This window comes from Mesoplodon densirostris, chromosome 8 (genome assembly GCF_025265405.1).
Source record: "Mesoplodon densirostris isolate mMesDen1 chromosome 8, mMesDen1 primary haplotype, whole genome shotgun sequence".
In the NCBI taxonomy this organism is placed as follows: Eukaryota; Metazoa; Chordata; class Mammalia; order Artiodactyla; family Ziphiidae; genus Mesoplodon; species Mesoplodon densirostris.
In genome coordinates this window covers 69,677,306-69,692,166 of record NC_082668.1, presented here as the reverse complement: position 1 = coordinate 69,692,166, position 14,861 = coordinate 69,677,306, and the positions used below count along the sequence as shown (strand labels likewise).

The 14,861-nt window shown below is 48.0% G+C and overlaps 1 protein-coding gene across 1 annotated transcript in view; it reads right to left on the bottom strand.

The window, feature by feature from the left end:
* KIF5C (kinesin family member 5C) overlaps window positions 1-14,861 on the bottom strand; it is a 168,798-nt gene that overhangs the window by 24,101 nt on the left and 129,836 nt on the right. Inside the window, exons 17-22 of the mRNA XM_060106261.1 lie at window positions 12,835-12,952; window positions 10,415-10,491; window positions 9,308-9,417; window positions 7,367-7,468; window positions 6,926-6,986; window positions 1,444-1,515 (exon numbers count right to left, since the gene is read on the bottom strand). Coding sequence (XP_059962244.1) covers window positions 1,444-1,515; window positions 6,926-6,986; window positions 7,367-7,468; window positions 9,308-9,417; window positions 10,415-10,491; window positions 12,835-12,952 — 540 coding nt within the window. The remainder of the gene's footprint in view (window positions 1-1,443; window positions 1,516-6,925; window positions 6,987-7,366; window positions 7,469-9,307; window positions 9,418-10,414; window positions 10,492-12,834; window positions 12,953-14,861) is intronic.

The window sequence follows — 14,861 nt, the reverse complement described above, 5'->3', positions numbered from 1 at the left end:
TCCAGTCACTTCTATTTTGATGATGGTGATCACTACCTACCTCCTGACCAGTGCCACCTTGAAACCTCCCATCATTCTCCACCCTCTTTCCTTGTTTTTATTCCCAGGCCTCCAAACTCACTAGAATTGTGTTGTCAGGTGCCACGACAAATCCGTGCTCTGACCCTCAGCTGGACACTCCCACACTGTTCAGCATCCTTTTGTTCATCCTCAGCAGATCCCCCACAGCTGCCTGAGCCTCCTCTAGTCTCCGTGGGCTTCCCATTCTCTTCCTTCTTCTCCACTGAGCACCTTCCTCTCCACATTAATTGAGAAGGTCGAAGTCTTCAGATGCATCTCTTCCCACTGTCATGTATTTCCCTACGAATGTCTCCATCTTGGCTTCTCCACATCTCCTCTCTGGGAAAGTGGGCCCTTTCCATCTACCAAGCCTAATACATTCCCCTATACTGTCCATTCTGTCTTCTCAGATCCGACTCCATCAGTCACCTCCTCTTTTTCTTTTAATATATTTCATCCCTTTTCCTTGGCTCCTTCACACAGACCCCCATGCACACACTTTTCTTAAATATACCTTCCGTCCATCCTGTCATACCTCTGGGTTTGCCCACTGCTCCTCATCCATCACTTTCAAATATCTTTAAAGCGTAGCCCCCTTGCTGTTTCCCCCTCCCCCTCCCCCATCCTGAAACCTCTGCTAGCTGCTCTGAACAGTGGTTCAGTGACTCCCAAGACCACTGTCACTGTGTGTGGCACAAGGACCAAAGAAGCTCAGACTATGGAGTCACACAGACCTGGATTACAATCCCATCTCTGGCTCTCCCCAGCTGTGTGATCTCGGGAGGTCACGCAACCTCTGAGCCCATCTCCACAGCTGCAAAACAGAACACTAAGAACCACTTACATGGCTCCTGGGGAGAGCAAACAAGACGCCGGATGTTAAAGTGCTTCGTACACTCTGACCTGGCCCCTCATGGCCTTAACAAGCAAAGATGAGGCTCTAGCCCCTCACTTCCACGTCCCTGACATCGTTCACCAGGCTTCAGGGCCACGCTGTCTGATGAGACCCCTCTGGGTTTTCCCTGCATCACTCAGAGGTTTTCACACTGCGGCCAGATAAATATGTGTTCGTTTGAAAGGATATTGGGTTGGCCAAAAATGTTCGTTCGGGTTTTTCCATAAAATGTTACAGGAAAAACCCAAACGAACTTCTCTGGCCAATCCAATATAACTTCCTTTTACTAAGAAGGAAAAATCAGATGGAAAAATGTTCCCAAGTATTTTTTCCCCCTGCAGCACATTCTTTTAATCACATTCTCTGGCATGAAGTAATTAATTTTTAAGCATAACCAGCCCCGATTTAAGCAAGTGATACTTCAACTGAAAATGACTCGTTTCGGCCAACTTTTCTTCTCAGTCCCATTCACACAAACTAGAACTCACTTTTTTAACCCGGGCGGTCAGATCCTGGACGAAGAGTTTACGGAGGTTGTGCAGAGTCTGTAGTTCTCGAGACTGGAAGAGAAGATTGTTAAAATGCCACTTAAATGAGGGAACACGCTGAATTTATGACCCAGCTGGCACGAGACCATCAACCCCAGACATCTCCATAAAGCTCTGTAAGCCAACCATCGAGGCCATGGGGCTCCCCACTTCCTCTGACCTGCCCACCACTCATATCCTCCCCCTCCACCTGGCATCTTCTCAGGGGCACCCCAAGGTTCAGAGACTGGGAACTCAAACAGTGAAGTGTAAACTAGAACAAAGCCTGCTCGTTTGCTGTGTTTTAAATAGAACCTTTTTTCCTCTTCAACCACAAAAATTCAAAAGTTTTCTCATAAAAATTCCTGGAGGGCTGTGTTGTACCAGAATGGACTCTTTTTTTCCTTTAACTTATTGTGTACATGTTATACAAAATGCCAACAAATTTAAATGAAAAGTTAGCCAGTTTCTCCCACCCTAACTGACTGACATTTTTCATGTTTCCACACCCCTCTGGCCGTGGTCCATATGCCCCTTTTGCTTTACATCACTGAGCTTATGGACCTTCCACCTGCGTGACCCTGGGCAACTTATCTAACCTTTCTGTTCCTCAGCTTTCTTATTTGTAACATGAGGATAAAAATAGTAGTTGCCTCATAGCTGCTGTTATCAATCTTCAATGAGATGATCCTTATAAAACTCTTACAACCGTTTCTGGCACATAGTAAGCATTCAATAAATATTAGCCAGTATTAATGTATTGATGCATCATTTTTTTTTTTTTTTTTTTTTTGCGGTACACGGGCCTCTCACTGTTGCGGCCTCTCCTGTTGCGGAGCACAGGCTCCGGACGCACAGGCTCAGCGGCCATGGCTCACGGGCCCAGCCGCTCCGCGGCATGTGGCATCTTCCCAGACCGGGGCACGAACCCACAGCCCCTGCATCGGCAGGCGGACTCTCAACCACTGAGCCACCAGGGAAGCCCGATGCATCATATTTGACAGCCATTTCTTCATTAGACTTTTACTGCTTCCTTTGGTTGTTGTTATAACTTTCATGAAATTAACTTCTTGGGGGCATTTTTTTTCTTCATTTTAGAGTCTTTTCTACTAATGAACCCTTAGGAATTAGATTGCTAAGACAAAGGTCTAAGTCAAATCTGGTGACCTCTGTTAACAAAATCAGAAAACCAAAATATTTCCTTCCATTTAAGTCTCCGTGTATTTACCACAGGACGTACGACTAGTTCCCTTAAAAAATATTTTCCCGTAAGGAGAGAAATACACTTGCATTTATGTTTTTCACTTTGTCTAAATTGACCTACTCTAACACAGAATGTCAAGGGATGGAGCTCACGCAAGCTCACAGAAAAAAGGAAGAAACAGGCTCTAAAGCCATGGAAATAATAAGTTTCTTGAATAAAGGTTCCATGTTAATTTAAGGTCATATTACTGGGTCCAATTCCATAACTGTGTTGAAATAAAAAGCACCTGAAGTCAATTGATTCCTCAGATGAGGCAAATTACTTTCTGCAGGAGGCCAAGCGGGCCTGCTGTTAGGAACGCCGTGCACGCGGTGCTTGCCCAGAGCTCAGCCACCGGGCGGCAGGTGCAGGGGGGCTGCTCCGAGCTCTCAGTGATGTAGCTGTGCTGCCTGTGCCCCTGCCCAAGGGAGCTCGGCCTCGGCCCCCTGCTCTGCGAGCTCTCTCTCCCGCTTCAGGGATTTCATTACTGATTGAACTATAATCACAGTAAATACTTTCCATAAAAAACGCCACCACCCTGCAGGGACACGAGAAGAGAAGACCCGGGTGTCTTGTCAAAGGGCCAGGCGATTCTTCCAGGCCAAGCACCAAATAATCCAGAGCCCGGAGTCTGGCGACTTTCTCTCATTATTGTTTGTTTTTAGGTAACTTCAATAAACAGTTTAGGAGGGGCAGTTCAAGACCTTGGAAACAGTTGATAAGTTGCACATGAATGCTTGCGTAACCCCATTTTGGCTTCCTGGGGCAATGAATTTTCCTCCATCGTATCCATTATCATTCCTTCACCCACCCCGATTCCCTTCCCTTGTGAAGTAAGTCACAAGCCTTTCCTGGCACGGACGTTGCCCTCTGTGTAAAAGCTCAGGGCTCAGCTTCCTGTCACAGGGGACAGCGAGGGTGGGACCAGAGAGGTGGGGACCCAAGGCCCATCAACACAGCAGGAGGAGAGGTCCAGCCCCAGAGCCCACACAAAGTGTCCTATTAAAGCCAGATGGCTGCCTGGGACCCCAGAGAGGTCCCCACTGGCTGGCTGGCCTTTCCCAACATCGCCCCCTGGAGTGGGCTTCACAGACCCCAACCCCTGGGCGGCAGGTCCCACCCCGGCCCTGTCCAGACAGTCAAGGAGGCAGCGCAGGCCTAGAGCTAAGGAGGGCTCAGGAAGGGTCAGCCGAGGACAGCAGGCCTGCCCCTGAGGAACACTGACAGCCTGGGGAGGATGTGATGGAAGGATAAGTAAAAACACCCACGTCTGGAATGGCACAGACCGCAGGGTTCCAGTTTGGGAATTGAAAGCGTGTGTGTGCGTGATGTGTGTGGACGGGCAGTGAGGGCTGCAGAGGGAACGTGGGAGGCTGTGTCAGTGGGTCCGTCCACGTGTGAGGGACCAAGTGTGTTGTGTGAGCATGTGTGTATGGTAGGGGGGTCGGGGAGAATGGATGTGAGGGTGGGAACATAGGTGAGTGGGCGGGGGGGGGGAGGCGGGGGAGGGAGAACAAGTGGAGGAGGCTAGTGAGGAAAATGTGTTGTTAAAAATGTATTCAGGGCTTCCCTGGTGGCGCAGTGGTTGAGAGTCCGCCTGCCGATGCAGGGGACACGGGTTCGTGCCCCGATCCAGGAAGATCCCACATGCCGCAGAGCGGCTGGGCCCGTGAGCCATGGCCGCTGAGCCTGCGCTCCGCAAGGGGAGAGGCCACAGCAGTGAGAGGCCCGCGTACCGCAAAAAAAAAAAAAAAAAAAAAAAAAAAAAGTATTCAGTGGACTTCCCTGGTGGCACAGTGGTTAAGAATCCACCTGCCAATGCAGGGGACACGGGTTCAAGCCCTGGTCCGGGAGGATCCCACATGCCGTGGAGCAACTAGGTCTGTGCGCCACAACTACTGAGCCTGCACTCTAGAGCCTGTGTGCCACAACTGCTGAAGCCTGTGTGCCTGGAGCCTGTGCTCCGCAACAAGAGAGGCACCTCAACGAGAAGCCTGCGTGCTGCGGCGAGGAGTGGCCCCCCGCTCGCTGCAACTAGAGAAATCCGCGTACAGCATCGAAGACCCAACACAGCCAAAAATATAAATAAATAAATAAATATGTATTCAGTGGACTTCCCTGGAGGTCCAGTGCTTAGGGCTCCGTGCTTCCACTGGAGGGGGCATGGGTTCGATCCCTGGTCAGGGAACTAAGATCCCACAAGCCGCTCAGTGAGGCCAAAACAAAACAAAAAAACATTCGAAAGGGCAAAAGAACATGCTCATGAGTGAGTGCGAAAGACAGAAAGCTTGTGAGTCTGGGAGAGAGTCAGCACGTGGGGTGAGTGTGTGTGAGTGGACGTGATGGAGGGTGTGACAGTCAATGAGCAAAAGTGTGAGTGTGCCAGTGAGAAAGTGTGGATGGTCACTAATGAGTGTGAATGTGTGTGTCAGCATGTTATGGGGTGTGCTGGGTGAGTGTGTAAGAACTTGTGAGTGGATGAACACAGGCGTGAGAATGTGAATGTGAGGGCCTGTGGGTGTGTGTGTGAAGATGTGTGTGTGAGAAAGAATAAGTGATTGTGCCTGAGTGTGGGTGAGGCCGTGAGAGAGAGGTGAAGAGTGAGCTTCTGGGTGTGGGCATGGAAGGTGTGTATGTTGGGTGAGAGTGTGCATGAGAGAGTGCAAGGGTGTAAAGGAAGAAAAGATACTGAAATATTGATCTCTGGCTGGTGAGAATACAGTGACATTTTAATGTTCAATATATTTCTGAATTGTTATAATTATCTATGATTATGGGTACCACTTCTCCAGGAAAACAGACGGGGAGGAAGCAACTTCATGGCTTCATTTCCGTTTCCCCTCCAGCCGCCCTGTCCACCGTCTTCTCCACCAGGCTCAAAAGGCCCAACTTCCCGTGAACAGTCATCCTACTTCTGTTCTGAATGGCTTGTGCCCTCCGAGCCCACACCTGGCTTTGAGGAGCAGCTAACACTGGCCCAGGGGCCAGAATGCAGCCTCGGGTCCAGCCCTGATCAACCACTTGCCTCCAGTCTGGGGTCACCGAGTTCTTGGATTCAGGCTCAGTCCTACATAAATTCACATGACATGGGAATGAAATCAAAATGCATGACTGTATCTAAACAACAGTTTCTCTCTGTTGTCATGTCATGTGAAATGACTTGACATGTTTTCACCAAATTGAGAGACTATTTGGGGTGTCTGTCTTCAAACACAGGCTGCGTGGCATTTTGAAGGGCTCTTGAGAGCCCTCGGAGCCGGGCAGCTGCCCCCCAGGGCAACTGAGACAGAAGTTGACCAGAGGAGACAAACCCAATGAAAGGACAGAGAAAACTAACCAGGATCTCAGATGGTGAGCCCTTCGTCCAAAGGGAAGTACATCTGTCACTCTTCTGCCCCAAACCCTGCAGGTCCCAAGGCCCTACCTGGCCTGCACCTCCTCTGGCCTTGACCTCTCTGTGCCTACCTCCTGCCCTCCCCCTTCTCTTGGTCACATACACATTGATCTCCCTGTTGTCCCCCAACATGCCTGCCATGGGCTGACCTCAGGGCCTTGGCACTGGCTGTTGCCTCTCCTGGAAGGCTCCTCCCCCGGACATCCCCATGGCTCCTTCTTTTACCTGCTTCAAGTTCCTGCTCAAATGTCACCTCCCAGTGGGGCCACCCCAAACCAGTACCCCCTGCACTTTCTATAACCATCTAATGGATGTCATGATCTACATCCTTATTTCTCACTGTCTGTCTCCCCCAGGTGAAAGGCAGCTTCACAAGGGCCAGCATCTTAACTCTGTTTTGTACTGATGCAACTCAAGCACCTAAAAGCATGCCAGCCCTCAGTAGGTGATCAATAAATATCCATTGATTGTTGCATGGAAGTAAGTCACAACATACAGAGGCTGTAAAATTGCAGGCACTGATTTGAGTTTAAATCTCAGTCAGGGCTCCATGGTTACAGTCTTAAGGATGGATGGATGGATGGATGGATGGATGGATGGATGGATGGATGGATGGATGGTTGGTCACTCTGTTAAGACCAGGGGAATAAATTCTACAGCTCTCATGTTTCCATAGGAAGTTTTATGTTTAAAATGATATTCAAGAAAGACATGCACAAATAAAATTTTAGAAGAAACAAATTCAAAAGATCATAAATCAATCTGGTTTTTGAGACTAAAATGAGTTGGGAAACGTGTCAACATACCACTGTCTCCTCCAGCCCTTTGAGGTCCTCTCTGGCTTGTTCTCTTTTATCATTGAGCAATCTAAAAAACAGAAAGGAACTGTGAACCACCAAAGGGGCATCAGAGATTCTCACAGATACCATTTGCATCTGCAGGTAAGTCAACAAAACAAACCAACTCATCCAAATGGCCATGGTCTGTTTTTAAATTGGCCTGACTTAACCTGAATATTTGGGTATCTGAATCACCAAAGTAGACTTTTTAAGACTTTGCAGGGTGGTGGGGGGACTTCCCTGGCAGTCCAGTGGTTAAGACTCTGCGCTTCCACTGCAGGGGGCATGGGTCCGGTCCCTGGTCAGGGAACTAAGATCCCGCGTGCCGTGCAGTTGGCCAAAAAAAAAAAAAAAAAAAAACTTCAAGAGGATGAGAGAAAACAGAGGAAATATTTAAAGCACACTCACAAGAGCTTTTCCAGTTTCATTTCTCTCTCTTGGTCCTCTATTTTCAGCTTGTTATAATCAGAACTGAGCTTCTCCTGTTCCAGTTGCAGTTTCTGATTCAAACTGAAATGGAGAGGAAAAAGCAATACATTCCACATCAGCCTGAAATTCTGAGTCATGCTGCTAAAGACGTGGTTCCGTTCTAACCCCATTAGCCCTGTGCAATAAAGGCGGCAATTCTGGAAGATTTGGAGGGTTCAGAGAACAACCTCACAGCTTCCTCCCTGCCCAAGTGAAAACGAATTTCTGGGAACATCTAAGAGGCATGAAACATAAGGCTTTAATAATGTATTTATAGTTGGCTTGTGCAAGAGCTTTGGGAGGGAAAATAATGAGATGGGAAAGGGGCCGATATTTTAAAACAGAAAAACAGAGCCCAGTAAGAATTCTGCTTTTCTGCCCTACAGATGGTACATACGCACTCCCAGAAACTTATTTGGCCACTTGGACCTTCCCTTCCTCTCTGGTCTGATGCTCCAAAAACATCCCCTACATCCAAATCCCTAGCTGACATAGGGACAGTTCTGTTCTGTGAAGTCTTGGGGGCGAAAGGGGGCAGTGGTCAGAGAGGGGAAACACAAAGAAAGTCCAGGGGCTGTTGCAAAAGAGAAACTCACCATCCGGTTGGGGGTATTTGGTCACCATTTATATCAGCCCGGTCCTTATAAAACCTTTCATACGGCCATGCCTACATGACTGTAGACAACAGATTATACACCCTCTGAAGGAAAACCCATGTGAAACGCAAAGGCCAAGGAAATGTCCCCACTTGTCAACTCATTCAGAGACCCTCCATCTCTCTCACCTTCCTTCCCTCCCCTCCCCTTCCAGTTGAACAATCTGATTCATCAGCATAACAAATAAGAGTCACACTTAAAGGGGAAAGCTGGACTTAAGTGGGAGCATGGGGGTGGACCAAAAGAAGGGGAGAGGCGATGCTAAGTGCTTTCCTAGGTAGACTGTGCACAGAGCCCCATCACATCATTTACACTTTTGCTTTTAAAATGTGCTGTGTGAGCTGTTCACGGACATTGAGAGAGAATTAAACTCCAACTCCAGTTTGATTCCTGTTTAGCAGTGTGACCCTAAGTAAATCATTTAATCTTGCTTCCCATATAGAAATGTTTCTTCATCTATAGAAACAGAGAGGAGGGAACCTTTAGTCTAGACCTGGGGTGGCGGGGAGGAGGAGGACAGGAGAGGAGGGTGTCAGTGGGTGGAAGTGTATTTCAATATAATTGGTTTTCTTTGTTTTCCTGTCTTTAATTTGGGGCATTTAAACACAGCCTGGGGACTTGTGTTGATGAGGCGGGAAAGTGAGAGGAGTGGGGAGGGGTAACTACTGAGCAGGGGGCTCTTCAGCAGCTACAACAGGAGAATGGCCTTGAGACCAGCTGCAATGCCCTCGAGCACAGACAGACACACAACAGCACGGGTCCCTAAGGAGTGTGCCCCTGCAAGCAGGTGGCTCTGGGGCATGCAGTGTTCAGGTATGTGTTGGGCTGAGGCAGGGGGAGCTGACTGTCTTCTCTGGAGCATTTCTTAACCCATCAGAAACCCTGAATCAGAACCAATTCAGGGTTTTTTTTTGGGGTTTTTTTTTCATCCTCTCATAGGAACAACATCCCCACCTTCTGAGGTATGTGTCTGCCCAGCTGAATCACCAACGTGCCCCTGCTCCGCGGGGACCAGGCAGGGCAGCTGGGCCCGCCTGCCACCTGCCCACCAGAGCCCCCGGAGGCTCGGCTCCAGATGGGGAACAGACCGCAGAAGCATCACGTCCAGCTCTCTGAGGCACCAGGGCAGAGCCCAGGGTCCATGGGGCAGGGAAAGCAGAGGCCTCCAGGCTGGCCCAGGGGCCGTGTCTGCCCCTACGCCCCACGAGCCCCCAGGCCAACTCACTCCCGAATCTCATCGATGATTTTCTGCTTCTCCTCGATTTCATCTCGGAGTCTGGACAGCTGCTTCTGATGAGCTTCCCGGTGGCTCTCCATCTGCTGCTCCAGCGCCTTCTGCAACCCAGGCCGGGAGAAATGTATCAGCCGCTCGTTGGCTCGCAGCCGGCTCTGTGACAAAGCCCTTGTTCGCTATCTCCTACCCCGTATCCCTCAGCTGTGAGATCCCCAAACCGGGGCCCTCAGAACCCACTGTGCTTTACAGGGACAACAAAACTCAAGGATCTGTTATCAAACTGAGTGGTCCCTACGGGCAAATTAGCCCATTCCATGAGTAAAGGGTCTCCCCCTGACCTTCTATAGCTCATCTGAGCCACATGGCTTCTCTCGCCAGGTCAGTCAGAGGGCACGGACCTCTTACCACCTGGGTGACCTCAGACAAGCCATGGAACCTGTGGGAGTTGCACTTTCTCACCGTAAAATGTAGATAATTTCCCAGCCCTGCCCACAGCATGGATTTACAGTGATAGTCAAAGGAGACCTTTCCACCAAAGTGATGCAGACCCAGGAGAGGGGTTTGCCTAAAGCCAATCAAAAGTTCCACATTTTCTCCTATCTCATTGTATCCACCTAAAAATCTTATTTCCCAACCATCTTCCCCACTTTTCCTTTTCTGTTTAAAATGTGACCAAAAATAAAGATCTCTATGTTTAAGATGAAAACTCAAATTTGGGCTGTTTCTTTAAAAGACAGAGGGGAGAGATGTTTCCTTCCATTCAAAGAAGGGGCGACCATTTCTGCAGAAGTTGTGCCGAGTGGTGCCATGCAGTGACTGGAAGGTGTGCTCCCTCCTTCCTGGTCATGAACGGGAAGAGAAATGTACCAACACAACATAACTACTGTCTACAGACACCTCGGGATTCCTGGACACCTCCACCTGCATCTCATTGCTAAGCCCAGCCACACTCTGCGAGCAGCTCTGATGCCCAGCCCCGGTCCCAACCCGCCCCCCTCCTACCCTGCCACACACATCTCTGAAGGAGTTGGATTTTCCTAGATCAAGGAAATCCAGTCCAAACACGTGCTGGGCTCCTGGAAGGGGCTGCGTACACACCTTCATTTCCTCAGCATCCTGCAGCCGGGTCAGATGTTCCTTTTCTTTATCCTGGAAGCTGACTTCATGCATTTTTTCTGTTTTGGATTTTAAATGATGATTTAAGATTTAACTGGCAAGACTCACACCCAAAAGTAAAAATTAGAAAGCAAAAAAAGAATGGGGTGAAACATCAGCTTATCTTACCAACTACAACCATGGTATCAAGGAACGTGCCTCTGAAGGAGGACTTCTGGCTTTTTAAATCAAGGCTGATCTCTCCTGGGAGATTATCGAAGTCCTTCGGGGACAATGGCGATTGGAGGGGAAGTGCTAACTTGTGGTCACGCTGCAGCTGATCTAGGTGCCACCTCACGCCTCGGAGGACTGGTTCCCCGCCGGGCCTGGTGAGCTACTCCTGGGCAGCACACATAAACGGGCTTTGTCAATGGTAATGCACTCTGCGAATATTAGTGGTGTTTGGATTTGTGCCACTATCAGAGTTTCGGGAAGAGCTAATTTACCTCCCATGGGTATTCTCTAAGAATCTGGAGCAGGAAAACAATCTGAGGATAGGCACAAAGAAAATAGAAATATAAAACAACACTCTCCAGACTAAACAGGAAGGCCATGCCTCGTACTGGGGGCAGGGCTGTTCTGTGGCACACCTCTGGGAGCGAGGGACCAGTCCCATCCTATTCTTGGTCAGTGGCCCTCCCTGAGCACAGCTGGCAATGGTCAGCCTGAGGTGGAGGGAGCAAAAGCGTTTCGGACAGTGACGTTCAAGTCATTACGCATTCTCTCTAGTCTGTTTCACTTTATTTCAGCTCTTCTTGCCTTGATTTCATTGCCACTCAGTGGCACCACTGCAGAAGCCATTTACCAGAGGGAAAAGTTCTTTTCCGTGTCAAGTTTTGGGTGGAGCATTCTGTTCCTAACACCCGTTAGCACATAAAGAAAACCTTACAAGGTCAAAGCGGGGGTGGTTGTGCTCTCTTTCACTGTTAATTTACCATGGCATTTGAAGCAAACTGTATTTACTGAGCAAATGACTATACAACAATAAAGGAAGTTAAAAAGGATGGCATCATCGCCAATCCTATTACCCTATCAAAACCATTTCCTTTCAAATATTAATTTACAGGCCTTGGAACATAAGCATCTATTGATTTTTAAATGGTATAACCACAGTAAAGATGAAATTACATATTATGATGTTTAATCTAATGCACTGTAAGCACTGCTGCATGGCCTTCATGTACTTCATCTCCAAGATGAAGAAAATTGTTCTTTTAAACAACATACCATAGTTCATTTAACTGTTGGACATTTAGGTGGCTTCCTTTCCTTTTTTTTTTTTCACTAATATAAGTAATTCTGCAATGAATATATGAGATTTGAGGAGCAAAAGGTATGAGAAGTGTTGGAATTATTAATATGTATTTTCAAAATGCTTTCCAAAGGGACTCTACCAGTTTTCTTTGCAACTCATAATATGATCTGTGTGTTCCCGTTTCACCACAACACCTACATTCTTAATCCTGTTCTGATTTCTACATTTCTAGTCATTTCTCTCAAATCTCTTCTATTTATTCACATTTATTGAGTGCTTCCTATGTGTTGGGCACTTCACTCCACAAAGGGGGTCAGGAGACTGCCTGGTAAAGGAAGAGCTTGTTCAAAGGATGGGGGATGGGGCTTCCCTGGTGGCACAGTGGTTGAGGGCCCGCCTGCCGATGCAGGGGACACGGGTTTGTGCCCCGGTCAGGGAAGATGCCGCGGAGCGGCTGGGCCCGTGAGTCATGGCCGCTGAGCCTGCGCATCCACAACGGGAGAGGGAACAACAGTGAGAGGCCCGCGTACCGCAAAAAAAAAAAAAAAAAAAGGATGAGGGATGCAGGTAAGCCATGGGTGCAAGTTCACGCTTTATATTAAGAGCAACAGGACACCAGGGAAGGGTCAGAGGCCTGGGGTTGGACACGAGGTAGAATTTGATTTTGGAATCCTCCTTTGGAATACAGCACAGTGGTCAGCCTAGAGCAGGCTGGAGATGAGCTCCTCGGTAGATGGATGTGGCCACAATTCTTAACTAGGATTAAGGACAGCGACAGTGAGGACGGAGAAGAGCAGAACCAGAGAAGCACCTGGCAGGTCGAATGGACAGGCCTTGGGGACAGACTGGATGCAGGAGGTAAAGAAGGGAGAGGATTCTGACTTGGGCAGCAGGGTGGACTGAGGGAAAATGGGAAGAGGAGCAGATATGGGGTGGGGGCAGTCTTCTGGACGTTTCTCTCCCCACCCCCCTGCCCAATTATGCCATTGTTTTCAGTAGACCTAGAAATGCTTTAATCAAGCAAAATTAAACATCATGAGTCCAGCCAACTAGAGAGTGTCTGGTTTAGGCTGAGAGTCAGACACCTGCAAAGTGGTCAGTTACTCACCTTGGGCTCGGAGCTTGGCCAGCTCTTCACTGAGCGAGTCCTGGGACTCTTCCAGCTGCCTCCTCTTCTGGTCCATGTTCTGCATGTAGTCTGTCAGGGATTTGATCTTGGCTTCATGCTTTAAACAAGCGAACAGATAAAAGGGAGCAGTGAATGACTAGCAAGTGGCCATCCTGGCTCGCCCAGGACTGTCTGATGGGACAATGCAAGAGAGGAAGAGTTCTTGAGTCCTTTTTTTGAGTCCCAGCACCCAAATGGTGCATATTCTACCCTTTGTTTGGGATCTGTCCTTTTTCTTCCATGCGCTTCTCTGCTTCGTTCCCTACAGACCCACTCATGGCCGTGCCCTTCCTCACTGTCCTCTTAAGTGAGATACCAAAGCCCAAGCTGCTTTTCCTCTTTACAGAAAACAGAGTGTGCTGGAGAGAAAGGGACTGGGAAAATGTCAAGGCTGAGGGCTTCATTCTTTGAAACTGCACCTCTGGATTTCTTCTTTGGAACTCAAATATTATGTCTTTTCTTTTTCTGTCTCTCAAACACACCAATTCCTGTCTCGGGGACTTTGCATTTACATTTTCCTCTCCCTAGGAAGCTCTCCCCAGCACCCTCCCAGACATGGTCCAGGCTGGATCCTTATCACTCAGGCCCCAACATTTTCTTATAGCACCTAACTTCTGCTTGATTAATCTATCTTTTTTCTACTTGTTAGTTCCATGAAAATAGAGAGTTAATAAATAATAACGGTGTGAATGAATGAATGAGAGCTCGTGACTGAATAGGGACAGTAGTCACTTCTAGGCAGATGGAAATATGCAAACACCCCCCCCCTCCAGATCTACAGGGTTCATATTTAGGCAGGAACACTCTGGAGACAGAGCTCTAATCTAATGAAATAACCTCTGGGAAATGGGACCCTGTTGGAGCAGTTGTTTTATAAGCATAGCTTTTGGTGACAAGGATGAGTGTAAACAAAGGAGATAACAGCATTTTAGCTGGAAATATTTTGTCAGATTCCTTAGATCATGTCAGAAAATAAAGAGCCAAGATTTCTCTTACTTTTGAACCCCAGGCAATTACGACTGAATCTTCGGCTTTACGTAAATTGTAGCAGAGTACAAAATAGCACCTAATGGAAAACTGTATTTGTTGCTAATGCAGAAAGCACTGTCTAACTAAAACCATCCTAATATTCTTGACTCCGATCTCATATATCCTGAGTGAGTGTCACTCTAAGATCTGGGCAACTGTCCTGGGCCCTACACTTTAGAGCACCCCACTTTGGGCGGTCCTCTGGCTGCATCCCAGTCCACTGAGCAAAGTTCATATGCCAAGGGAGCGTGCCCACCTGGAGCCCACATCCTCTTCTAGACCACAGTGAGTCTGGGAACCTCGAAACTCCTTACTCCAATGGCCCTAAGGCCACTCCCAGGACCAGCAGTGTGGCTCCCATCATCCATTTACATAGATTACAGCTGACACGGTTACACACTTCCATCAGTTCACAGAACGTGCAGAAGGGACTCGACTTGGACATGGAGGCTGGTACATCCAGATGGAAGGAGAGACACTGGGCTGCAGGCCGCAGGGCCTCTGTCTGTGCTCTTGCCTTGGCCTCCAAATATTAGGGGCCTCCAGAAGCACATGCTCTCAGTGTAACAGGTGATCTGGAAATCAGACTTGAGGTGTACTATGTCGTAATGTTTAGTGTTTTCCCTCTCAACTTTCACAAATTATAAAAATGTCAAACAGTAAAGCAAATACAGAAAAAGTAGTATAAATTTCACCCATTAACCACTCTAATTTATTAACCATTTCCCCCTGTATTCCTGGTCTTATCTATATGAATGCATGTTTTACCAAGTTGCAAGGCATAGCATAGATCTGTAACTCAGCATTTTCATTTTTACTTAACTTTATATAATTATACTTTCCAAATGGCTGGGTTTTATCAATTTTTTGTAAGAGCTTCATAAATCCTTCCATGTCACTTTATGTTATTAGTCTCTCAATAGATAGTTGCCTATTTT